The 27,994-nt window shown below is 24.2% G+C and overlaps 4 protein-coding genes across 5 annotated transcripts in view; 2 read left to right on the forward strand and 2 right to left on the reverse strand.

Annotated features, from left to right (window-relative positions):
• LOC129616207 (rho GTPase-activating protein 92B-like) overlaps positions 1-11,927 on the reverse strand; it is a 28,140-nt gene extending 16,213 nt beyond the window's left edge. The window contains exon 1 of the mRNA XM_055531713.1: positions 11,290-11,927. Within this exon, the coding sequence (XP_055387688.1) occupies positions 11,290-11,342 (53 nt within the window). The 5' untranslated portion in view covers positions 11,343-11,927. The remainder of the gene's footprint in view (positions 1-11,289) is intronic.
• Positions 11,928-13,051: 1,124 nt separating this feature from the next.
• LOC129616176 (general transcription factor 3C polypeptide 3) lies at positions 13,052-15,656 on the forward strand. The gene has a single exon (XM_055531662.1). The coding sequence runs from the start codon at positions 13,153-13,155 to the stop codon at positions 15,634-15,636; it is 2,484 nt and encodes an 827-aa protein (XP_055387637.1). The 5' UTR covers positions 13,052-13,152; the 3' UTR covers positions 15,637-15,656.
• An 839-nt stretch (positions 15,657-16,495) lies between these two features.
• Positions 16,496-24,422, forward strand: LOC129616177 (cardioactive peptide). 2 transcript variants are annotated; one of them, XM_055531663.1, is made up of 4 exons: positions 16,496-16,627; positions 22,198-22,392; positions 22,469-22,684; positions 23,952-24,422. In XM_055531663.1, exons 2-4 carry the CDS (start codon positions 22,239-22,241, stop codon positions 24,059-24,061), a joined length of 480 nt encoding a protein of 159 aa, XP_055387638.1. In that variant the 5' UTR covers positions 16,496-16,627; positions 22,198-22,238; the 3' UTR covers positions 24,062-24,422. The 2 variants fall into 2 exon arrangements, with proteins under 2 accessions (XP_055387638.1, XP_055387639.1); XM_055531664.1 differs by lacking the exon at positions 16,496-16,627 and adding an exon at positions 21,068-21,260.
• A 568-nt stretch (positions 24,423-24,990) lies between these two features.
• LOC129616218 (uncharacterized) lies at positions 24,991-27,985 on the reverse strand. Its single transcript, XM_055531734.1, has 3 exons — positions 27,630-27,985; positions 26,092-26,185; positions 24,991-26,007 (listed from the first exon to the last, which is right to left on the reverse strand). Exons 1-3 carry the CDS (start codon positions 27,694-27,696, stop codon positions 25,629-25,631), a joined length of 540 nt encoding a protein of 179 aa, XP_055387709.1. The 5' UTR covers positions 27,697-27,985; the 3' UTR covers positions 24,991-25,628.
• Between the last annotated feature and the right edge of the window lie 9 nt (positions 27,986-27,994).

Genomic DNA, 27,994 nt, shown 5'->3' on the forward strand with positions numbered 1-27,994 from the left:
ATTGTGTGCATCATACTAAACATTTTATAAAATATACAGTAAAATTTCATAAAGCTTAGATATTGAAATAAAAAATTCAAAGCTTTATGAGTCGAAATAGAAATTCACAAAATATCTATCAAAAAATTGACAAAATTTACGAGTAAGTAATAGAGTGAGTAATATGTGTCCAAAAAGCGAATATATGTGTACAGTAATGTCCAAAAAGCCAAAAAATACCTAAATGAATTTTCTATTAAAATTGTAAGTTAATTACCATTCCAATATGTAATTCTTAATTTAAAATTTTCACACTTAAACGTATATAAGGGTTTAAGTTTTAAATTTTATCTTTTACGTTTTTGTATTATAATTTAAAGTGCTATGATCATATGGTACTTCCTGTACAGTTGACAGTAAGTATTACAAAGAGATACATATTTAAATTTATGAAATTTATCGAATTAAAATAATATTTCCAATATGGTGGCTTATATTTATTTTATACACGTACGTACCTATAAGTAGAGGAAATTTTCTAAAAATAAACACAAAATTTCATTTTAAAGGTTGAAAAAATTCAAGAGTATCGATTTGTTTTCATAATGATATTACGTACACACATTGTTATGTAGGTGGATTGATTTAATATGTAGCAGAGTATACCAGCTAAAACAATTTTTTTTTTATAACACATAGTATATGCACATTTTTGTATTTTTTCAAACACATGGACTTATAGGGTTTATATACAAATCTGATTAACAAATATATGTATGTATGTAGGTAATTGAATTTATTTCATACCCATATTTATGTTATGTTATGTTATGAACTAAAAAAGTATTTTTATACATTTATTTTAACAAGTAAAATCGAAATATTATGTTTATTATAGCATGTATACTCAAAGTTCTTTTAAAATTAAAACACTTTATATTGAAAAGTACTTATGCAAATTTCGTACATTTGTTATGTGCTATAAAGCATGTCATGTGTAAAAACTGTTCAATATTCAAAATATTTTTTTCGTTTAAGTTGGTTCTATTTGTAAATGCCAAATATGATTTACCATTTACAATAATTATAAAATTATAAAGTTTAAACTTTAAATTTTAGAATTATTTCATAAAGGTTTCATAAGATTTTGCTATACTTTTCCATTTTTTCGAAAAAGATATAACATTTGGTTCCAGTTTTAGAATAATTGGAGAATTATAAATCATATTAGAAAAATTAGAACTACAAATACATACGAACGGACAAATATTTTGCAAAGTATGTGTAATGTTCAAAATACCAACCGGCATTAAGAATTTTAGGTGAACAATGTTAAGTCTAACGTATATTTTTTTCTGCGTCTGCAGTAAACATTTATAAAACAGAAATTTTTTTTATTAGATTTTGATTTTAAGTTTTAGCTTTTAGTACCAAATGTAAATGGGTTGGCTAACCGATACACGGTTTATCAAAAAAATATTCTTTATATTTGAATGTACATCTATTGGAATTACCTCACGGCAATCTCGCCAAATTCCAATTCTAAATATATATACGTTGTTGGAATTAAAAAAATATTTTCATTGTTTTTGAGATTTTTCACAAACGTCAGTCATAGTTTTATAACAATAAATGCCGGGATGTTTACTTAATTTGTTAGTTAGCCAGGAATAAACAAGTTCGGACTTTTATTATTTTTCCTAAAAAGAAAAAAAAGTTAGTAAAGGAGTTAACATTTTGTTGTCTATATTGTCTTTGATACATAGGTTACGTCATGTGGAAATTCGAGATGTTCAAAAGACAAACTATTGAAACTCTCAGTTTATTTAAAATTTTATCAATTATTTATCATTTACTTAATTGCGATACAACTAAATACTATATCAATTTTTTCTCTCTTCAAACTTAAGATATGTATATGTAATAAATGTACCTCTGTTGTATGATAAAGAAAAAAAAAATACTGAGAAATATATAAAAGTAAAAAAAAAATTCGTGTTCGAATCGAGTGAGTCAGACATCTGGCATATATTAAAAAAAAAAAAAAAAGAATAATAATGATGTTTTTGTTTAGATTTTGTTTTGTTTTACACGGTCGCCGTGTTTAATTTTGATTTTTTTTTATACTAGTACATACATATTTATTTGTTTTGTAAATTATACTAATATGTATACTAGTATGTATATGCGAGTACATAATTATGTAGGCATACATACTTATATATACTTTCTTACTCAATGTTCATTTTTAAATTTTTAATAAGCGAAATGAGAATTTTAAATAATACATACATTTAGGTATTGTATACATTTATTATTTTTTCAAAGTTAGTGTTTTATAAAATATATGTATGTACATACATATGTATAAGTAATCTGATTTTCTAAATAATGGAAAAAAATACTAAGATGCGTAGGCACAATGTACACATACATATATAAGTAAATCGTATGCATTTTAAAATTGTCAAAGTTACAATTTTATTTTTTGTTTTCAAAAAAGTAGAAAAATATATGTATGTCTAAAAATACTTTGAAGATAAAAAGAAACATATGTACTTATAGTACGTTTATTTACTTTCTGTGTTAATTTTTTTTTAGATTTTGAATAACCTACTCGTATAATACCTAATAGATGTCAGATATGAAATTTAAGGTTATTGAACTTTTATCATTATTTCAGTTAGAAAAATTTCAAAAATTTATTTAATTAATTGTGTTAATAAATATGAAAAGTTTTAAATTCAAACAACAATACAACTGTGATTTTCCTCCATCACTTTTATAACAAAGTCACATAAGTATACATACATATGTAATTTTGTTGTGTTTTATCCTTCTTATCCTTTCGTTTTACAATTTATTAAAATAAAAAATCCAACTATTTTATTGGATTTTATATTTAAAAATTTTAATTAATTTACGTACGGTTTACAGATACGGGCGGATGAAATTTATTTAGAGGATGTATTTTAAAATACGATTTTAAACTAGAATTTAAAGTGGTAAAATAAAATTATTTTCTCAAATTGTAAAAAAATTAAAGTTTATTGAATATGGTATACAAAAATCTATGTTATATATATATATATATATATATATATATATATATATATATATATATATATATATATATATAGATACATAGATATATATCTATATATCTAATATCTATATATCTATATTATATCTACATATATATACTAATACTAGAACGCGTCGAACAGACGAAATCGTTTTTAAAGTGTTTTATGTACTGCAAAAATACAATAACCATATTTTTCTACACACATTTAAAAATTATATAAGTATACCATTAAGGTTGTTTTTGAATAAAATTTTTTTTGTAGTTCACTAGTCGTTTTATTAACTCAACGATATTTAAATACAAAATCAAAATATCTAAATACTTTTGTATCTTAAAAAAAAACAAAATAAATAATTCACAGTTACCAATTCCAATTCAATTTTACAGTAAAAAACTATTTAATTTTACAAAATACGTAAACATTGAACAGTTAAAATTAAATAAAAAATACCATTCCAAATACTTCTGAAATCGCATGTCGAAGACGTTTTGAAATTTTCAAAGATAAATATGTAAGTTGAAATTGTTACACCACACTGTTATCTCTCAATAAATTTAATAATGCTACAAAACTAATAGCAAGATATAATAAGTGAAAATAATGTCAGTTTTGTGGGAAAAAGGCGATAGGTATTTCAGAATAAATATTTTGTGTTGACCCACAAACGCATATCAGTTTCCAGGTTACCTGGAAAATCAACCAATAACATTTTATTTTTCAATAATAATTAATAATTTTATTTTAAAATTAATACTATTCGTTCTCGGATTCATTCGAGTACTTAAACAAACTATCCTTGATTTTATTACAAAAAAAAATAAAATCATTATCGCACTTATAATATTACTTATAATCAAAAAAAAAAGAAAAAAAATTCATAATTCAATTAATTTTTCTTATCTAATTTCTTATTTAATTTTGTTTATTTTATTTTTAGATTAAAATGCTTGATATTTTCTTAAAGTCAAATATTGAAATTGCGGATATTTCGATTGATTACGTTTTTAAATTCAGTGCTATTTTACAGTTTGCAATTTTTAAAATATATACATACATAAATATTAATATGTTATGAGTATGCATGTATGTAAACATTTGTTTATTTACTTATATATATGTGTGTGAAAGTACTCATGCTTAAGCTTTATTTTAGATATTTGAAAAAGCAAATGAATAAATTTATAAGATAAAAGATAAAATAGTGATTGCGTAGCGCTGAAGGCAAAATATGAAATCACTCTTTAGGAAACTTAATTATAAAAATAATAGGATGACATAACAATCTCACTTTTACTCTGATTCTATTAATCATCATAATCATTCATCATCATTCGTCATTATTATAGAATCATCATCGTCCAGAAAAATATTATTCTTCTTTTATTCAATGCTTTATAAAATATAAAAAACTTTTTGATTATTTTTTCAACTATTTTTATTTCTTAATAATTTATTTTTTTTTGTTTTGGATAAAACATATTTATTGCAATATATGTATGTACATATTTTCAATTGAATTTCTTTAATTTTCAAAGCAATCACAAAATTAAAATTATTTGTTTATTGTAGTATATAAACACATACATAAACATTTGTAGAATATAGGCCTAGGAATTAAGATCAGCCGGTAATCTTAAATCTATAATGATTAAGGAAACAATACAAAATGATTGAAGAAAATTTTCGTCATCGGAAATAAGTATGTAGATTTTATTAGAAAGAACAAATTTTAAATTTTAAGAATTAAAATTAAGTATAAAATTAAGCAATTTTGTTTGATAAACTTTAATAACTGACTCATTAGTTAAATGTTTTGATAACATGACGATTTTCCAGTTTAATCAACCGATTTTAAATAATTTGTTTTTTTTTTATCACCAATATACATATAATTGATGATAAAGATAGTATAACACTCTTATGTATACCGAAAGCTTGAAATTACATACAACTTTATTTTCAATTTTACTAACAGGTTTTTATACATAAAAAATGTAGTTATATAAATTTTATTTGCTCCCTAATTATTATTCCACTTGAAAAGAATTTAATATAGTGATAAATATTTAGATGATGTCATTAAATTTAATTTTATTACATCATAGTAAACTTTTGTACAATCTAAAAGTTTTTGACAATTAAGTACATTTAAGAAAAAAAAGTAACAAGAGAAAAAAATGGGGAAAAACATTTTTTTTTTAAATTTTGTTCAGTTCCTTGGCCCTCTTTAGCTTTAAAATCATTGGCTTAAGTTATTTAACTTTTTTTTTGTCTTTTTCTTATTTATTATAAAAGTATTTTATTATATTATCGTGTTATATGACCCAAATAAAATTTATCTTACATATATTTTTGATTTATTTGGATGAATTTGGACCAAAAAAAAAATATACATATGTCCAAAACAAATTTTGCATATATACATACTTATACTATTTTTCCTTTTTTTATTATTTTGCTTTGTATAATAATAATTAAGTAATTAAAAAAAATATCTGACTATTGTAGATAAGTATCCTTTTTCGCCCTTATTTTGTTGGCAAATGAAATAGTAAAAAAAAAAAAGAAAATCCAATTAACATAGATAACTGAACACAGCCTATTGCCTACTGAAAAAAATTTAAAAAAGTATTGAAATATTGACAATGAATAGCTAAAAAAAATTGAAAATTAGAAAACTATACTTATAGCAAAGAGAGGGGTTATGTCTGATTCAAACATAAACAAAGATGTTATAATCATAAATTTACATAAATACGATTTTATTATGAAAAATCAATATTTACAATTTAGATTTACATGCGGAGTTTGCTAGTTGTACTCTAATAAAATTTGTTGTTTATATGAACTTATAATCCTTACTATAAGAACACCTGATAGCAATTTTTGCAGAGTAAAATTTTTTGAATGATGGAAGAAACATCTTCAAATTTAGTTACAAATAATAAAATTGTCTTAAAAATATACGCAAACTACATTGATCTACTACAAATTACTACATTGTAAATTGTAGTATCTTAAAAATATGACTAACAATTTTAATATTTACATACTTTTAGTTTTTATTTTTTTTGTATTTTAAAAATGAATATGCACAAATAGAGAAATATGTACATATTTTTTAAAATTAAATTAAGAAAATGTGTAATTAATTGAGGAAATAAATAAATAATATCTCACACTGTGTACCTATGCAAGTATTTCAAAAATAAAGGAAGAATATAAAGACAAATAAAATGTATACAAGTACTTACTTCGCTTAACACAAGTATGATTTATTTTAATTCAACTTCTTAAATTGGAAAATTCATCCGTCAAATTTATTGTGTTTTTATATTTTTGAGATATACAAATGTATATATATGTCTCACAATTGATGAACAACGCTTTTCATCATATATATCAATTATACATATGACACAGAATATGCTTATACATACTTTTTACATTTAAATACTTATTTAAATTTAATTTTCTCTCTTCTACTCGTTAATATATTGTTATTAATATTTAAATCTATTTGCAACATCAAACTTAACAATTGGAATTATTCAAAAAGGGCATAACATACACTTACTGAAATATTTTAATATTGTATATGCATATGTATGTACATACATAGATCTCAACTGATTAAATTGTACAATAATACTTGAACAATATCGTTAACATCGCAAAAATACTTATAACACACAATATTATGATAATAGTGATGGTGATGATGATAACGATAAAATATACTATCGAATACTGGGTATTTTTTATGAGTTCATTTCTGGTTTAGTTTTTCATTTTAGTCTTATTTTTTGACTTTTTATAAAGTCTAGAATCAAATTTTCTCTAAAAAACAAAAACAGCGTTATTGAAGTACGCATACATATGTATTCATATGTGTAAGCATGTGCATATAAAATAATAAATTTATTTATAGCATTCGTATTACTTTTAAATTGAAAGGCCTGTCTTTTAATAAAAAATTTGTAGTTTGACTTCGATCATATTTTGCATAATAATAAAAATAAAATTGTTTTTATTTAGGTATGTATTAATATATAGCCGCTTTAAAGTTGCCTATGTGTATAATATAACTCAAAATAATTGAAAGTAAGCAAATAGAAAAAATAAAAATGAATAAAATATTTTATAAGATGATATTATAAGTAAGTAAAATAATAAAAGAAATTATATCTGAAGTGAAACGTTTTCTATGAGGAATGAAAAATATAAAAGAAAAAAATTAAATATTAAACGAAAAGCTTAAATTCAAAAAAACAAATACAATACACGACTATAAAAGCGAGGTTCACGGTGGTGACGATTGCGACAACGATGAAGCAAAACAATTTTTTCTTTTTTTTTTTTGACGATGATGAGAATTTAAAAATCTCAGTCACATAAGAATAAAAATTTTTCTTTTTGTTTTCTTTCTGTTGTTATAAGTTTCACTTTTTTTCTTTAATTTGTTATTATTTTTTATTGTGTTATATTTTAAAAACGTAAAATGAATAAAAAAAATAAAGAAAAAAGTAAGATAAATGGTCTTTCACATGGAAAAAAGATGGTCTGTTAGTCATAAAAATTGACTTTTGCTGACAATATTATTGACATTGGAAAATTAACTTCACGTTTGCGAAAAACGCACCACCTAATTCATGAAAATTCGTTATTTAATAATTAATTCGATTCTAACTTTTTGATATATCAATGTAAACGATAAAAATTAAAAAATTTTATTTAAAAAAATTGTATACATACTTGTGTACGTACATACATAAGTATAAATTGAACTGATCAATAAATAATTTGTTTTATGAGCATAAGATAACCTATCAAAATTAATAGTAAATTTCAGTCAGGAAAATTAAATATGTATATACGTAAGTACTTAATTTACCTTATTATTTTTCGTTACTTATTTTAACAACATAATAATATAAATTTTTAATATATCGGTTTTTAATATTGATCAAAACAAAAGGAACGTTGTGCTATACTTTTAAATATAATTATGTACTGATGAATTTATTATGAAAATGACTTTAGAACTCTATGACGCTTTTTAATCATTAAAGCCATAATAATAATTTTGTTTCAATTTTATTGGTTTTTTTTTTTTAATAAATCTTATAAAATGTCCCTTTGCATTAAAACAAAAATTATATTTTATGGCAATTGAATTGACGATATTAAATAAAATGTTTTTGTAATAATTTTTTTCTTCATATAAATTTGAAATTATTTTGTGTTTTTACGCCTTGCTTGGCTGAATGTGAAATATACTTAATCAGAACGATTATAGCTTAAGTAATCATTCGGTAAGTTGCTATTGGATAAAAGGGGGGAACACATTAAAATAAATAAAAGAACAAAAAATATATACTCGTATGTATGTGTATATATGTATTTTCTTCTTCGTTCTGAATTTTCACTTTTTTTTCTATAAGTGAGTGAATAAATTATAAATAGTGATAATACAATGAGGCAATATTTATAGTCAGGCACTCCGTTATTTATTGCAAAATAAACATTCAATTCGTATAGCTTTGAAATATTTACAATAAGTAGTTCAAATTAATTTTTAAAAATTAAACTAATGAAAAAATTTATCAAAAAATGCAATATTTCGATCTATTTCTATTATAAAATTAATTTTTTTTCTGTAGGTATATAATTTTTTATAATTAATCACTTATTAAAAAGTCCAAAAATATTTTTATGGGCGTCTAGATTTGTCCATAGTAATAAGAACTTGATCGGTCATAAAAGTTTTCTATTCAAATGAAGCAGTAATTGATTTTTCCGATTCGTTCTCAAGTCACCAACTTTTGCTCTTAAGCATTCCAATGAAATATATGATGACGGTTAAGAGCTGTAATAGATACCACTCTAATGAAATTAAAAATTTTCACTGTTTCATTTTTAATCTTTAAATATATTTAAGGCCTACTGAAAATATTCTTTGATAAACTTACTTTCGAAATAATGATCTAAAATACCACAATACATAAGTACTACATATTTATTTTTTCAAAACAAAATTTTTGAAATTTCCCAATTTTAAAAAAATAATGCTGAAAGTAAACTGAAACACGCAAAAAAAAAAATAACAAATTACCATAATCTATGTATTATAACTATGATTAATATTTAAGTAAGCATAACCACACAAGAAAATTTATTTAGCGTTAATTATATGGTATATTTAAAAATATAAAACAAATATAATAATAATTAGATTATATGTATGGATTTAAATACACAATGTTATATTTGTTGTAAACACAATGTACCTACAACAGTAATACTCAGCGTGTGTAAAATGAAATACGTAAGATTCATTTACTTATGTATGTTTGCGCATTATTTATTTTCTAAACCTTTAAACTATAAATTATTTTTTTATAAAGTTATGTATATATATATGTATAATCTTGATTACTTATTGTATTTATAGACAGTTATTCAAATTTTTTATGTCTAAAGCATGTATTTTACGAGATCTGTATAATATCAAATCTGAGAAAATATTACTGAAATTTCATTATTAAAATATTTTTGCCAAAAATGAATTAAAACAAAATTAAATCAAAGCAAAATCAAATGATTTTCACATTAATAATGTGATTTTTCATTTTTTTAGTATTTTCTTTTGTTAAGAATATTAATTCGCTAGCATTGTCAAATTATGAGAGCTTTTCAACTGAACTTACGATATTGATTCAGCACGTCCAACACATGATATACGGATTTTAAAAAAATCATTTAAATTTTCAATCATTTTAATTAATTTTCTCATAGAAAAATTAATATTTTCTTTAACAAAAATTACTTACAATATTTAATGAATTTGTTAAATTTTTAATAATTTCTTTAATTTCAAAATCTGTAGATACTTGTATGTATTATAACGTAATTACATATTTATTTATATAATACAATAAACAAAATTGTAGAACGATACAAAAAAATAGTTTTATGCTGAATTTCTTCAAACATTTATATATAAGTGTTTTTAACTGGAATATAAAAAAATGTTTTCATTTAAAAAAATAGCTTGGTAATATTTATACATATTTGGAGATTTATTCGAAGTACAATATAAATGTTTTTCATATATGTATGTATGTATGTAAGTACAAAAATTTTTCATAAAAATTTTATGATAAATTTTTTATATGTAAAACATTTTTAAGCCAGGATTACTCTTATAAGATTCTGTTACACAAAATTCGTTGTTGGTGGAATATCAGAATTGAAAAGATCTAGTTGAATATTTTCACCTGTGTTTATATTTATTTTTAATTATTAAATGTACTTATAATTACTTAATAATTTCATTGATATTGTATGAAATAGAATTAATTTTAAAAGTTTTAAGAAATTTCATTTTGTAATTTATTATAAAAGAAATAACAATTGTAATTATATGATATTAATTCAGAATGGTGAATTTTAAAGTTCTAAAACATTAATACCTATGTATATTATTTTTAAATTGCAAGTTTTATTTTCATTTGAGTAGCTGTATTTAAAAATGTACCTATGTATGTATAATAGATACATAAAAAAATAGACAAAATATACCAACCAGGGAATCTACTATTGAATTTATAAAATATTTATAAGATACATTATAAATTATTTTAGCCTTAAGCAAATACATTAATTGAATTTGTAAAAAGGGAAAATACTGGAATCTTGTTTAGTGACAAGTATGAAATTTATGACTTTTTCAGAAAGTAAAGATACAGACTTGTCGACATAAGTAGGCATATATTATGTACCTAATGAGGATTCGTTTTTTTTTTTTTAATTTTAAATCCTTGTAAGTTTCTTTTCCTTTTCAATTTGTACTTATTTAAGTGTAGAGAATTCAAATAGCTAGGGTAGGTATTCGACATACCTATCTGTTTTACGAAATGCATACTTGTGTATTTAGGGAGGTGTATAATTCTTACGTAAATAAGGTATAATGGGAGCTATACGATCTACCTATATAAGTATATTTTAATCTTAAATTGTGTTGCAGATAAATACTTATCATTGAAATTTAATTACTTACTTTGTTTTGTGTATTTTATAAAAAGTCTCATTGGATTGCCACTTAATCGAATTTTTATTATTGTAAATTTAATATAGATTAATTTTTTTCCTGGCTAAGTATATCTTGTAGTATTAAATAATAAGAATATAGATATTTTGCAAAATAATATATTTTTACCTTGATAAATGCGTTTCAGCTACTGCTTTAATTTTATTAAATTGCTTCTTCATTTTTCTTATATTTATACGCTTAAATGCAGGATTTATCCTAATTATTGTCAAATTTTTTTATATTGTACATACATTCTTATATAAATTTTAAGTTGTTTCATAATAAAAAAAATTATACAAGCATTTAGAATTTAGTAAGCACTTAAAATTTTTTTTTTGTTGAATTTATTGCATTCGAAAAAAAAAACAAAATCACTTTTAAAAGGGTCCTTGCACCAATAAGCACAAAATATTATGAGATCATCAGAATTTTTTCATAATTTTTCTTGTTTGAAAAAATTTTTCTGACACTTGCCTAGCCTATACTGTACCAACGAAATTCATTTTATATTCACAATAAATTTTTCTTATTGATTTTTTCCCAAATTATATTTTAAAAATGCTTAGATATACATAGCTAACTTATTAATTATAAATTGTATAAAATTTTTGTAGAAAAATTACGTTTGCATATTAAATAATCAACTTTTTTTTCAACACCATAACGCTAAAATTCCTTCGCAAACTAAATTAGAAAAAAAATGACTGCAAATTTTTTCCAAGTAGACAGAAAGCAAAATTATTTGCTGATTTTCTTTGTATGGCTTTTTTTACACTGGCTATTCCTATTGATTCCTATTCATCTGTCAAATGAATTTGTCATTCATAAATTTGAAGTTTACGAAAAAAATTGTGGTACATATTATATTAAAGAATGACATTAGCTTAAGGGTTTATATAAGGTATAAATTTCTATTTATATTTTTAAAGTGAAACGTCGGATACGGTGTAAATATTTTTATTTCAATTAAAAAGTAAGGATTTCTAAAACTATGTGTTGTGTTAGAAAAAACCCAATTATTAATAAATAAAGAACATTTTGAAATAGAAACTTAAAAAATAACTCAGTTAATTTTTAAATTTTTACAATCAACTAATTTTTCATTTTTGTTCTTATATACATATAAAAAATCAACTGAAAGAAATCGCATATGAAAAGTTGCTAGACTTTCATACAAATGAAATCAAATAACCGATGTCAGAAAACTCATTCATTAAAAAATTATAAACCCGCAGGCTAGTTTTTGATTAAAAAACAATTGAATTATTTTTTGACAACGTCAAAGTATATCTTGAAATTGATATAACTTCTCAAAAAATTAACTAGTAATTTTTGTTTAAAAAAATTATTATTTAACAAGAAAACTCAGTTAAAATTTTGTTCTGTTTCGTGAAGAAACTTTATAATTGTTACTGTTACGCAAGAACAAGATTCCAAATAATATACTGCTGTTGTTTGTGGTGGATTGTTTTGATACTTTTTATAGTAGCTCGAAGTTTTTGTATAGTGAGGATGGGCTAAAAATAAAACAAAAACAAATGGGAGAAAAGCATCAACATAAAGGTTCTATGGAGAGTCGTAATCGTGAAGGAGAGATAGGGTATTTTTACGTATGTATGCATTGATTGTGTGCACAAACTTCTTTTATACATCCAATTTTTACAGAAAATATGTAAATTTTTTTATTACACAGAAATTGTGAGAAGAGTTTAAGAAGTGATGTTCTCGCTGAATGAGTATACTTGTAAGCAGACAATTTTTATAGTGATTTAGTTGCGTACTATTTTGAATTGACAAAAAATGTTGACAATAAAATGACATCGTAAACAGCAGACGCTAACTTAAGTAAAAAGTTGACGTTTTCTAACATTATTTTGTTTACTTTTTTTTTTTTGAAAATCTGAAATATTCTAAAATAAATAAACAAAAGCATTTAAAAATTTTTGAAGCGCTACTACTATTTTATATATTATAAAATTTAAGCTAATTATGGAAACAAATTCTTCTGAATGCATCATTGAAATTGTTGATCAAACACAAATCTCAGATTCCGAGTTAGCTGAATTCGAAGAAACTCAACCAATAAAGTTAGAAGATATAAAAGAAGAAAGTGAAGAAATTCTCATAAGAAAATATATAAGCGGCGAAGCATCTTTTCCAACATACTATACTACATTACATGGTGATGAAGAAAACAGCGAAGAACAGTCGCGACAAACATCGCAAAATTCTTTAGAGGAAACTTTGGATGTGCCTACAATCGAAATTGAGCAGGACAGCCCATTGAAAAAGCGAGCAACAAAGAGAAAAACTGGGTTAAATCCAGCTTTGCAAGGTTTAATGGGGGAAGCTAATTTAAGCTTTGTACGAGGAAAAGTTGACATTGCAGAAAAAATTTGCCTGGAGATTATAAGGCAAAATCCTTTAGCTCCAGAACCTTTTTACACCATGGCACAAATATATGAAACTAGAGACCCTGAAAAATTTTTGAATTTTTCCACAATTGCAGCTCATTTAGATCCAAGTAACAAGGATCAGTGGATTAGAATAGCAGAGATAAATGTTGAAAACAAGAATTATAATCAAGCTCGTATACATTACTCAAAAGCTATAAAATATCACCCAAAAGATTATGATATTAGGCTTAGAAAAGGCAAATTGCTGGAAATGCTAGACGAAGAAAGAGATGCCATGATAACTTACTTACATATGATACAACATATCCCTGAAAATATGCCAGAGTTTTGTTTAGAGACTGCAAAACGTGTTGCAAAATATTATTATGAGCAAAATAAAATGTCATTTGCCTTAGAAGCAATGAAAATGGCTTATAAAAACGTACCCATAGCATTCTCCATTGAAGATTTAAATTTGTACATGCAACTTCTAATTATAAATAAAAATTATGTGCAGGTAATATTTATATTACGAGATCGGTGTAATGTTGAGATGAATTTAATATATAGTGAAAATGACAATGAGGTAATTGTAGAATCTTGTATAATTCCTGATGAGTTGCAGGCAGATCTAAGGGTTAAGTTATGCGTTAGCTTAGTGCATGCGAATGCTTTTGAATTTTTACCATATATTTTAACAAACTTTCGAAAATTTATATCAACGAAAGATGGAATTGATTGGTATATGGATTTAATAGATGCTTTAATGTTTAAACAAAGATATTTGGAAGCTTTAGAAATCATTCTTTTCGTAATGGAAGAAGAGGAAAACTCACCTGCATTGGTATGGTTACGAGCTGCGGAAGTGTATAGAGAGCTTAAACAGAATGAGGAAGCTATAAAATGTTACTATGAAGTTATTACCCTCGCCCCTCAATGTTACGATGCCAAATTTACTTTGTCAGCATTGTTGAAACAAGAAGGGCGGCATGCGGAAGCTGTTAAGGCTTTAGAGCAGGATATGAAAAATGAAATTTTGAATCCACGTTTGTTATATGAAAAATGTCTTATGCTAAAAACCTTTGGCGAAATTGATGAATATTTAGATGTTGCATATATTCTTTTATCACGACAGTCTCTGCGATTCCGAAGTCGCGAGGAATTAATTGCGTGGGCTTCTGCCGGCAATAATTTTAATCCAGAGACCTTAAAGACAATTTTAGCTAGCCGCTTAGAGGAAAGTACTTCGGAACCTGAATATGATGAAGCGGAAGCAAATTTATCTATGGAAGAAGAATATGATTTATTCAAAGATGCATCCAAAATAGCATATTCTAGAGAAAAATTTGGTAAACTAGAGAAATTGTGTTTTGCCATGGCAACTACAAAAAAATTTAAAAACAAATTTCGGGAGCTTGAAAAAAGTATTATACTATCATGTTATTATAATGACGATCATATAGCATCTTTCCTATTTTTCCGAGAGATTTTAGTTAAAAATTTAAATAACAATGGATGTTGGAATTTTATGAATATACTTATTCAGAATGGTGAAGAGTTACGTTATCATAGGTTTTTGAAAAGAGTATTGTCCAGAGGTAATACACCAAAGTATTTAAAAATACTTTTAGCGAATTATCATATGTGTGCTACTTCATATAAATACGCTTTAGATATATATGCGTCAATTTTCAAAGAAATTCATGATCCTTTGGTATGCCTTTTGATTGGAGTTTGCTTTGAACAAATTTCCTTACAAAAAAATAGTTTGAAAAAAGCTACTGGAGTTGCTCAAGCGGTGAGTTTTATGAAAAAATATTCTGATTTGAGAATGTGTTCTAGCACTAAACAAGAAATTTTATATAATTTGGGAAGACTTCATCATCAAGCTGGAGTTATTTATTTGGCTTTACATTATTACCAACTAGCTTTAGAGGTTAAAGATCCATTTGTTGAAGAACATTCAAATATTTTAGGATTAGAACAAGAGATTGCGTTTAATATACATTTAATATATAAAGCACAAGGAAACATAGATATGGCTAGAAAATACTTGTATAAATATTGTGTTGTTTAGTAATTCAAAATAAAGTTAAAATAGTATAATTTAATTTTTTTTTAAATTCTCAAGATGGTAATAACGGTTTGATGTTAGAAACTAATTAACTTAAAAATAATTTCAATTAAACGTTCATATGGAAGGTAGAAATTTTGACAAAGTTAAAAATTAAAACGAAAAATATTAAATCAAAAAACCGTTTATTAAAGAAATGTCCATCACAGCGAAAAACACAAAATTCAATCTATTTTAAAAATATAAAATAACATAAAAAACCCCTGTGGAGATAAGTGTATTTCATTTTCCATTATCATATTTGTGAAGAGAACACAATTTTTTTGTGTTCTAAACAATAAATCTTTTATTGAAATGAAACGCTTCATATCCTTACATTAAAACTTGATGTAGGAGTTTGTGGAAGAGTTGAAAAATTTTTTATTTTAAATAGTGTGCAACTATTAACATAAAAATTTAAATTAAATTTGATGTAATTATTATATTAATTTAATTTTTAAATATCCTTATTACTTTAACTTTTGCAATCTATAAAAAGTGCCAGTTATAAAATTACTATGATTTTATATTAATGTTATTGATTGCAGTTCTTCCATCTCTTGTGAATGAAACGAAACCATTTTCATTGATTAGGTAGTTAAATGGAGAATAAAATAATTCTTGTTAAGTCGCAGCAGGATATCAAATGCTTTTTTTGCATAAAATTAAAACAAAAAAGAAAACAAATATTTCTCATTGACCGCAGAGTTTAGCTGTTATAGAAATAAGTAAATTATAATATAGAAAAAAAATGTTTTAATTCTCTAAGTCTTTCATTTTCTATAAAAGCAGTTTAACATCTCATCAAAAATTCTAGTATTGTTTAATATTTCATGTGGAAAAACAGCTTTCTAGCATCAGTTTTTATTACAATAAAATATACAAATAAAAAAATTTTTTATTCACGTATCTGCATATAGCTTTTTCGAAGTGGAGAGTAAATTTTGATTTAAAAGTGAGTTTTTTTTAACCACGTTTACTTATAAAATTTGATACAGAAATTTTGAAGTTTTTAATTGATCAAAATTGAAATTAAAATGTAATAAAAGTTAATACCTTTCCAATTTTTATATTTTCTAATCAAAATCAAAACATAAGTAACTTAAAATTAATATTAAAACGGACGTTTGAAATACAGGAAATTACAATCGTTCTTTAAACAATTAAAGTAAAAAACTTGAAAATTAAACAATCAAAGTAATATTGAAAACACTCATAGTTCAACCTTTTTTACTTGGGATTTCAGGGACAAATATATGCTGCTAGTCTAAAATCTTACGCTTAAGTTCGGATGAAATAAAAGTAATCGTCAACATTTTGCTAAATGCATTACTTGAGATGAACGGATACATAGAAGTATTGATTGTCGATTTTATTCTAAAAATTAGAAAATTTTAAAATATCTTGTTTATGTGCAAAACAGAATATAAGTTAATATGATGATTAATCGAAAAAAAACCTCTTCGATTTATTTAAAAATTTTATAAGTTAGAATTATTTATTGCTACAGTAGGTCAATTACTGTTATAATAAATATTAAAACAAATTTTGGCAAATTGAATTTATAACCTTTCAGAATTAATAAATTTTTTACGTACCAAATGGTCCAGGTCTTGGTTTTATTTAAAAATAAACATTAGAAATTCTTGGTAATGTAGCAAGAAAGTTACTAGGATAATTAATTTAGTAATTTAGTGAGATAGGTTTAACTCACTAATTTAATTATTTTTTATAAAACATGTAAATGTCTCAGTTTCGCATTTCAGTAACTTTGCATTGATTAAAAAATTGGAAAAATAAAATTTAATTTTAAAATTTATTGCAGTAAGTTTATTTAGTTTTAAAATAGAAATTAGTGAATTAGTATTGAAATATAGTGAATATTAAATATAGGAATGTTAATTGCGGCTTGAGTTTTTGTTTTCGTTGAAATACACAAGAATAAATATACATGTATGTATGTAGGGGTATCAATTATGTATGCTTAAAAATTATTGCAATTAAGAGTGGATTTAAAAACTGAAACAACTTTAAATCATTGAGGCAAACTTTTATATAACAGATATATATATTTACTCGTTTAAATTTTATTTCTTAAAAAATGCATACAACCAAAACACGACATTATACTATATTAAATTTAAGCACTTCGCATCTAATGTTCAATTTCTACTATTGTAACAAGATTGCAAATCTCAAGCTGTGTACTTTTCGATTTATGTTAGTGAATATATTTTTATGATCGATCATTATGCTTTAAGAAAATAACAAGTATGTAGAAGTAAATGAAATGATTGGTAAATTACAATATTGATACTTCATTTATTTAATTAAATTTACTCTATAATATGTTGAAGTGTTCGGTATTGTACATCAATTACGTATACAAAGAAAAAATATTTATATACTTATGTAAGTGTTTGGTTAAGAATTTCTAATTTCTAGTTTGGTTTTTTTTCTTTTTGTGATTGAAGCACTCTAGGTGGCATTTAGAGAATAGGAAAAATTATAATTTTCGAGCCCGAAAATAATGTAAAAAGTGAAAGTGAATATCATATTTTAAAAATTTAATTAAAAATCTCTAGTCAATTTTTGAAAACTATTATTCTTTCAAACAAATTATTTTTCATAAAATTTGCAGTAATTCTGAATATTTATAGAACTTTAATTCACTTAATTTCGTTTACTGATGATTTAAATTACTTTTTTTTCAGACTGAAATACTATATAGCCGATTGAAGTAGGGGCAAAAGTTTAGAAGTAAATAAATAAATGATAAGCTTATTAAAGCTCAAGTTAAAGTGATAGTTCCCTAAATGGTGTTGCTTAAAGGCAGTTCAAATATGTCTGTTAAGAAAAAATAATGGGAATTTTCGATAATTCAGTACTAACTTAGCTCTTAAATACAAGGCGCCTTCCATAAATCCAAATTTCAAAATCTGGAAAAATAGCATGTTCGAAAATGACAGTCGTGTTTAAAATTCTAAAGGAATTGTTAAGTTTTTTTTTAAAACTACTGCAAAAATATTATAAATTAGAAGAGGAGCATAATCGAAAAATGTTGAATATTAAAGAGTATACTGGATGTATGCAATTATCAACATAATATTGTACTTCCAGTATAGGTAGGAGTATATTTTAATAAAATATATACCTGTACTGGAACGGTTATTTAATTTGCCGTCGGTAATGGTAAAAGTACCATAAACTAACTCTGTAACATAAAGAGAATCTTCTTTTTATTATGTTGTCAGTTAAACAGTATTCGCCCGGGATACACTTTGATATACGTACTTTTTCATATATGTATGTATGTAGTTCCTTTTTACACAAATATATTTTTTTAATGTATATTTATAAATATAAAAATGTATTTAGAATACATAATATTTTCTATTAAATTTTTTTATCATTATCTTAATAAATTTATACCTATGAAACTGTGACATGTCAACAATAAATTTTGAAAGCGATTTTTTTAAAACCACACTAAAAATAAATTTTTATTGAAAAATTTAACTGTTGTCGCACATAATTACGCAAATTCAATTCAAAGTTCGGGTAACAGGAAATATTCAGCAGAATGAGTTTTTTAAATTATTTTTCATTAATCTTTCATAACATATGCATTGAATTATGCACATAATACGTATTACAATATTTATTTTTCATGGTTAACAATAAAAAGTTAATCCTCTCCAATAAAGATATGAAAGCAATTTTACAATTTGAAGGGAAATTTAATGGAAAATATTATCTTTTAAACATTTTGAATAATTTAATTCTATAAATCATGTGTATAAATGCTATAAATTGAATTTTGTTCAAGCATATGCTTTACTATGTCTTTTATCGGTATCAGTTAAATTCCTTTTTGTGTATTACAGAAAAACAGGGTCAGAATATTTTGTGGAATGTTTGATTTTAATTTTCAATAACTAAAATTCTATTGCTATCACTTGGGCGTAAAACAAGTTCCTAAAGTAAAAATTTTTTTTTTTGAAATTCATTGTTGGATTCTTGTACAAAATTTTAATTTATCTAAAATTGAATTAGGATAAATGTTAATTATAAAGTCTTCCTTAATTAATTTAACGTTAAAAATATATAATATGTATATAAAGTCTCTAAAGTATTTTATTTGTTACATATAGATAAAAATGTAATTGGATGAGATTTTAATTAGATTTGTTAATAATACTTTTTATTTTATTATTGTCAATACAAAGTCATTAACGTGACAAATTGGTTATTTTTATTAAAATCATGACAAATTAGATGGTATCGCGGAATATCTTTGAATAATGGATTAAAAAAGGGAGAGAAGTAAAGGACGATTATTATGTTATAATAAAGTCACGTATGCCTTGTAAGTGTTATACTTTTAATAAAATTAGGCGGTAATGACAATTGTTTAATTCTATAGGAAAAAATAAAACAAGCAAAACACTAGAAACAAGGAAATTCAAATTTGATAGTGTATTTTTTCATATTTGATAGATAAGAACCATGCCAATAGCGGAAGTAATTACTCAATGTGGGTGGGAAAATTTAGGGAAACTAATTACTAATGTACTTGATATTATGGAAATCAATATTACGATATTTATCATTTCAAAAACTGTCGAAGGAAATCATTTTAAAGAATTGAATTAAAAGCCAGGGTCGGATCGGTAATTATAAGAAAATTCCTTTTAACTAAATCGGTTGATTCCAATATTTCTAATCGCCTAAAAATGTCAAACACTTTTACGGAAGAGTAAAACAAAAAAAAAGAAAGAAATTTCACTGCTAATTACCGTACTTATTTTTAATATTATACAATTAGATTAATATAATCTGTTTGAAATTAGAATTTTAATATATTAATGTTCTAATTTTAAACAGATACGCTTAAGTTATTCATTATAGAAACATACGATAGTTTCATCAAATATATAAATTTTTCCACATAATTTCTCGCAAATTCGCAAAAATGATACTCTTGTAATTACTTTTCCGTTTAAACATAAATTACCCTTCGATATAAATAAAATGTTGATAACAGTGTTAAAGAAGTATGTATGTATGTGTTCCCACAATAATAACATTTAAATAATGTTGATAAAAGTTTTGATTGATTTACGGTTACATGTTCATTTGATCCTTTGAGCTAATATCAACATTAATTTGCCTACATATGTACATATTTTACATACATGTATGGCGTGTGAATTAACAAGTATGGGGTATGATATAATACCAGCAATAATTATATAAACATGTATTTTTATGTATACAAACATTTACATATAGTATGCATATTTGTACGTTATTGGCACCCACATACCTTATCAATATTTTGTATTAATATTAGTTATATTATAAAGTTAGCAATAAATGGTTTCTAGTCGCAAAGGATCACAATTGGCGAACGGATTTAAATTCATAAATAAAATAAGAAAAAATAATTTTATGTGAAAATTAATTGAATAAAAAATAATTGTAAAAATATTAGCGGAATATTGCTAAAAATTGTCATCTAAAAATTTTAAATCAAAAAGTTTTAAAGTTTTGATAAAATTTGGAAAACAAAAATTTTAAAAAGTGTAAATTTTTTAAATAAACTACATTCATAACGGTTTTGTGCTTAACCCTATTTTTAGATGAATTAAAAGTTCTTTTAAATGGCAATTTTGAAAAGCTCATCCATTTTAGACAATCAACAACTAATTGACAAATTTTTGTTGGGTTTTGAAAGGACCCAACCAAAAACGAATTGATAGAAAAAATGCAAATGAAAAGCAAAATTTTTGGATTTTTTTTTAGAATTTTTGGAGTGAACAAAATCTTGATTTTATATGATGAATACAACTTGCATTACGGGATGATCTACAGCTATATTTCCTACAATTTCGTAGACTCACGATTTATATAACTAAATTAGTTATAAATAAAAAAAATACATAAAGCTATCCGGCCAACTCCGCGATTCTTCTGCTCTGCAGTTTCAGTATTTTCTAAAATATGATTTGATTGTTTTTGAAGCTGCTTGGAAAATACAACGTCAAATAAAAAGATTAAATAAAATTCTAATAATTATTAACATATACCCTTTTCCGATAAATAAACTCAATGATTCCTGAACTTAACTCAATTTCCATTATTGTCGGAACGTACGGACTTCCACAAGGACGAAAATAAATGTATCTATTAAAAATTTTTAAGTTCTTATTTAGAATCTTTTTTTATTTTATGTATAATTATTTTTATACTCTAACTTGAGGAAACTTAAAATTCTTGATGATATACAGTGTATGCATAGGGAAAGTGCTATATCAAGACATACTGTGCTATAGCACTTTCCTTGTTCTTTAATATGTTATAGTGATGTTGAAATTAAAACGTTGTCGTTGAAAAGCGATAAATTTCAATTTTAAACTGCTTTAGGAATAGAAATTTAATAAAGGAAGAAAATGGATGTTGCATTTGGAACAACTAAATCTCCATTTTACAATAAAATTTAATTTATTTAATTTCTTTCAGATTACAAAACAGTTTGAGTTGATCAACAAAACATAAAAAAAATGTTGGTTTATGGAGTTTGGTTTTACATAATAACAATTTATTTGAATTTATATGGATTGGTAGACTGTGGTATTATAACACCTAGAGAAATGGATATTAGAAGAATAAATAACATGGAAATACGTAAAAGGCCGTTTTGTAATGCATTTACTGGTAAAGTATTTCAAATTTTTTATTTAATCATAATTAATCTAGTATTATAAAATATATAATTCAAATATATGCGTAGGTTGTGGAAAAAAAAGATCAGCCATACCTTATAACTTACATGAACTTAATGGAAATTCTTTAAATAATAATGTTCAGAATAATCCAAACAGCAACAATAATAATAATCAGAATCAGAATGGACAACCTGAAGAATTGGATAGTTCTTTGACTGATCTAATTGATTTAAATGCTGAACCAGCTGTTGAAGATTTAATGCGTCAAATAATGTCTCAAGGTATTGACCGGAATTTTTGTAAAAGATTCAAATATTCTATGCTATGAATTTGCTATTGCGCATAAATTCACTTTTAAATTACACAAATAATAATCATTAATTATACCTAATTAATTTAATTTTTCAGGTTTCAAAGTTTTTAAAAAGGATTTTTTTTCTTACTCTTCTTGCGTGCATAAAGCTTCTCCATGACATCTCCACCTCATTTTGTTTCGTGCTTAAGTCGTGCTAGTCAAGTAAAACTTAACCCCATGTTAAACTTGATTTTTCTAGTTCTGATTTTACAGATCTACGCCAAGTGTTCTTTTATCAGGGTGTGTCTCATTCATTTCAATTTCTTTCTTCTTATATATCTACCGACAGGCTCCTCGCCTTGTTTTATCGAAAGATCCCTGTTACTTATATATGTTGGGCAGAATATTCCGCTTATTATTCTGAGGCATTTTGATGAATATTTGCAACTTCTAACTGAGGGATTTTGATGTTCGTCTATTCGCTGCCATACAACAGAACCGATTTTATAAATGATGGAAATATTCTTAGCTTGATTGCTCTGTATATCTGGCTGCTTCTCCATATCGGTTGTAGTCTGCCAAACGCTGTTCATGCTTTCTTGAGTTTGTTGTCTACAGCTACTGGGACCTGTCTAGGAGTTTATTTTCATCGCGTTAATTTTTCTATATGTTTATTTCTACACCCACATGTTGCTGGTTGTCCAAGGTGATTTAATTTGCTTTGCATGTCGCTGATCTTGTGAGGGAGAAGGCAGATATTATTCATGTAACCCAGATGTATCTTCTTGGTGTTGGAAGAAATTCGAGATTATTGAATTACTTTCTCTGTAGGCAGGCGACTTGTAGTATGTTGTTTGGCACGATTGTAAGGAGCAGCAGGGAAAGTGGGCAACTCTAGTTGACTCCTTATTGGTTGGTTGGTGAGCTCGGATTCTTTGTACAGCGCTCGAATCGTGCGGCTATTTTTTCTGGGGATCTCCTGTTTTTTAGAGTCTTTCATATTGCATCGGATTTAATTTTGTCGATCTTTCTTTTTGATATTAGAATTATCTTTTTGATATTAGAATTATCTGCTCTCTATCTATAAAACTCCAACACCGTTCAATTTAGAATAATTAAAATTTTGTAATAAAAAATAGATTTTATTAAAATTGTTAGGTTCTACCCCTGCCATCAAATTTTTTACGAATTACATATATACAAACTTCAGTAGAATTAAAATTTGTTTAAAATCTTATTTTTATATTTTTTAGCTAAATTATGGGAAGCTATACAAGAAGCAAGTCGAGAGATTCAATTACAAAGGCATCATAATGATCGTGGATCTGAACAACCACGTTTTCCAAATTTTAATGCACAGTAATAAAATAATATCAGAAGAAGAAATTGAAAATTAAACATAATTCTTACGATTTCCGAAAAAAAATTTTTAACATTAAAAAAATAAAAAACAAATAATCAAATTATAAAGGAGAATTAAATAAAATAAAAATTGAATTAAAAATATTCAATATAAATTAAAAAAATTAAAATCAACTTAAATTATGTAAGAGGCCAGAGAAATATTTTTTAAAATAAATAAATAATATTGTATATTAAATACACAAGAAATATATATATAATATGTATATGTATAATAATAATGTAATATAATTATAATAATAATGTAACGCTTTGTCAGTTCTTTGCATAAGTAGAAAATATATACTTAATATTATGGTTTTTTGTCAAGCAAAATTAAAAATAAATTGTTGATTTTTTCATAAAATTTTCATAATATCTATTTTTTTTTATTTTTTTAATATTTTTAACATTTACATCAAAATGGATACGTTAAAAATATTATTTATATTTATTATTATATTAATTAATTTTTAAGTGTACATATATATATGTATATATATATAATCCACATATAATAATATAAATAATGTTTTATTGATAATTATGTCATTTATTAAATTATTATTTATAGATAAAATATGACATATGTATGTAATATTCTTAAAGTTTTACAATATAAATTTGCTGTACACAAACATATTAACAATATTAATTGAGATACATATGCATGTATATATATGTGGTAATACATATGCAATATTGTGTGCATGGATTTATCCAGGGTGTTAACAACAACAAAATTATTAAACATATTTTTCTTATTAATTATTATGAAATATTTAATATTATAAAATAATATAGATATATATACATTTATATATACATACATACATAATATATAAAATATATAAATATTTAATTAATAATAGTGTGTTTTTTTTTTTTATTTTTTGCAGAGATTGAAGTTTTTTTTTTGACGTTATTACTTTTAATCACAATTACAATAGTAAAAAATAAAATTTATAAAAACTAAATGTCAAATTAATTATTAATGATCAATTTGTACGAATTTTTCATTTTTAGTCAACATATAAAATTCGTGCAAGTTGATGGTGTGTTTGTGGGTGACACTATTTTTTTGGCATTTTTTTGTTAATTAAATTTTTAATTTTTAATATTTAAAAAAAGTCCAATAAAAATTTATTTAATGAAATAAATAGAAATTTTTTAAATATTTATTAAATTAATTAATTTTAATAACATTATTTAATTATATAATAATTTGAAGTTTTAATGAATTCAATATAATAGTTTGTATTTCAGACATTCGGAAGCTTTAAAAATGTCCACATATTAATAATATTTTTTTATATAATTAAAGTGCTTTATTATATGTATGTAATTTTTTTTTCAAATTTTTAAAATTTTTTTTAATTAAGGAATTCAAAAATTTGGAAAAAAAACAAAGAATTTTTTCAAATTGTTTTCTTATATTAGCTATACATATAAATTTGTTGTACTCAATCAATTTTTGTCATCATTAATTTTTTAATGATGACGTCACACATATTCAATCTTTCAAAATTTTAATAGTCTAATTCTTTTTGTTGTATATTATTTGGTTGCGGTGGCAATTGTTGCTGTTGTATTTCTTGTAATTGATGTTTTTTTTCAGCATATTCTGCTTTTCTTGTATTAAGTGCTTTTCTTACTTCAATTTCCAATGATTTTGAATCATGTTGAATATCATCGATTATTTGTTCTAAAACTCGATAATTTATATTTGGGTCATAAATTTGTTCATCTGAAATAGAATTAATTAAGAAAGCAGTTGGAGTTTCTAAATCAGATGTAGTCGAAAATACTGATGAGGATCCTGAAGAAGATGGTAATGTTGATTTTGCAGATTGTAGTTTTAAAAGCGATGGATCTGATCTCTTTCGTAAATAATTAAAACAGCATGTTCTACACATAATCAATAATTACGTTAAAAGAATATTATTTATTTAAATATATAAAGTTAATATTTTTTTGTATAATTATGATTACCTAAAATGTTTTGTTCCACATGCTCTGGTACATTCTCTACCACATGAATCACATGATATTGCGTTAGAAATTGATGCCATCCACATTAACAAAACTGTAAATTATTTATGTACAAAGTTATAAATGAACATATTACATAAAAAGTATTTAATATAAAACGATTACTTACTATAAGGATTTTACTATTGCAAAATAAAACTAAAACCTAACTAAAAGCGTAATTATTTATAGATGGGAAGGGAAGGAAAAGGAAAAGGGGGGAGGAAAAAATAATATTAGTATAGTATTAATTAAGTATTAATAAGCAAATTAAAAATTTAAACAGCTAAAACCAAACGTGCATGATTTAATGTGCGGCGATTTAATAGAAAGCGTCACATAAACTAGAAATAAATTAAACAAAATCGGTGCTACTGTATAGACTGGCCTTAAGCAGCCTCTTACTTATGTTCGTACAAACAGACGAATACAAGTTGATTTCGCGTAATATACGCGTCACTGACTCGTGCATCTCATAATCCGTACTATGACGCGGACCATTGAATAGCTCGACCTGTAAATAAAATCAGGCAAGCATTTTACTCACTATAATTGAATGAATGAAAACTATATCGGAAACCACCCTATGACAACGAAGGGACCTTAAGTCCAAAACCTGAAGCCTATTTCATAAGGGGGTAATCTAAACGGAATCGACCAATCCATACCAAAAAAAGCAATGAGAAGGAAACACCTCCCGAATTCAAAACGATCAATATTAACATTACAAAGAGGAAACTAGACCTGATATATGTACAGAAAAACGGGCCTCACGAAAGCAACATAAAGATGTTTCGCCATAATAAGGTCATTAAATTTCCCCAATCTCATGACAGAACCTAGAGTAATTCACCCTATTAACCATCAAATTGATATGGGTTTTAAAATCGAGCCTACAATCTAACGTAACATCTAAATGACAAATTTGGTCAAGCGTATTTAGAATCTGCCATTTATCCTGTAATCAAACCTTATCCTTGCAGAATAACGCCTCCTGGAGAAATTTAATAGCTGACATTTGCCTATATTAAGCTCCGCACCATTAGAACGTAAATCAGTAAAAATTTTGTTTTCCTTTTTGTAATTTGTAAAGTACATTTTTTTTAAAGCACGTACTTATAATGTACATGCTCGCTTTAAATTGGACAGTCATACAAAGTTTCTTTAACTTCAAATTTTCCTAATTTTATCAAAAGGAAAAGGATTGTAACTTAAATTAGATCTATGTATTTAAATGAGGTGGTGGCATTCATAATTTTAATTTTAAGAGCTTAGAAAATTTCTCAATTCAAATTTTACTAAATTTATGAAATCTATTATACTAAATAATGTTAATATTAATTAATATTTTATTTAGTGTTAAAATTTTTCTTCAATGTACTTATTTCAATTAATAACTAAATTTTGTTTCATATGTATAGACATACATACATTGTTTATATAATTACTTTGATAATTTACTTAATTTATAACTACTAATTTTTACAAAGGCTACTTACTAAACATAAATAATGAAAAATAAATCCTTGAATTTAAATAATTGTAAATTTTTTTATAAGTTTTCATTTTTCCTTTTGCAATTATCTCAAAAAATGTTAAAATAAATTGATATGTATAGGATTTTTTTTTTAATTTTTTAATATCACTGTTAACACAATACTATTGTCTTTAATGCAGGCGTATATCTTTTAAAACTATTTAATTAAAATGAAATTTTATAAATAAAAATAACTAAAATATCAAAAATTGATATTCTCTTTCACTTTTTATAATTTTTTCTTTTTCAACTTAATTTTAATCCTATGCTAGCAGTATAGCCACTACTGCGATTTGTTTAGCGTATAATGTTCACCTGTTGAATGTG

This window comes from Condylostylus longicornis, unplaced genomic scaffold, assembly GCF_029603195.1.
Source record: "Condylostylus longicornis isolate FDR11 unplaced genomic scaffold, ASM2960319v2 ptg000163l, whole genome shotgun sequence".
Taxonomy (NCBI): domain Eukaryota; kingdom Metazoa; phylum Arthropoda; class Insecta; order Diptera; family Dolichopodidae; genus Condylostylus; species Condylostylus longicornis.

Excerpts from the sequence above, each read along its gene's own strand:
- LOC129616176 (XM_055531662.1), top strand. The coding sequence starts at position 13,153 with ATGGAAACAAATTCTTCTGAATGCATCATTGAAATTGTTGATCAAACA.
- LOC129616177 (XM_055531663.1), top strand. The coding sequence starts at position 22,239 with ATGTTGGTTTATGGAGTTTGGTTTTACATAATAACAATTTATTTGAAT. Across the intron at positions 22,393-22,468 it reads GTTTTGTAATGCATTTACTG|GTTGTGGAAAAAAAAGATCA; the intron begins GTAAAGTATTTC and ends ATATATGCGTAG. Across the intron at positions 22,685-23,951 it reads GCGTCAAATAATGTCTCAAG|CTAAATTATGGGAAGCTATA; the intron begins GTATTGACCGGA and ends TATATTTTTTAG.
- LOC129616218 (XM_055531734.1), bottom strand. The coding sequence starts at position 27,696 with ATGAAAACTTATAAAAAAATTTACAATTATTTAAATTCAAGGATTTAT. Across the intron at positions 26,186-27,629 it reads TTTTTCATTATTTATGTTTA|TTTTGTTAATGTGGATGGCA; the intron begins GTAAGTAGCCTT and ends AATAATTTACAG. Across the intron at positions 26,008-26,091 it reads TGTGGAACAAAACATTTTAG|AACATGCTGTTTTAATTATT; the intron begins GTAATCATAATT and ends GATTATGTGTAG.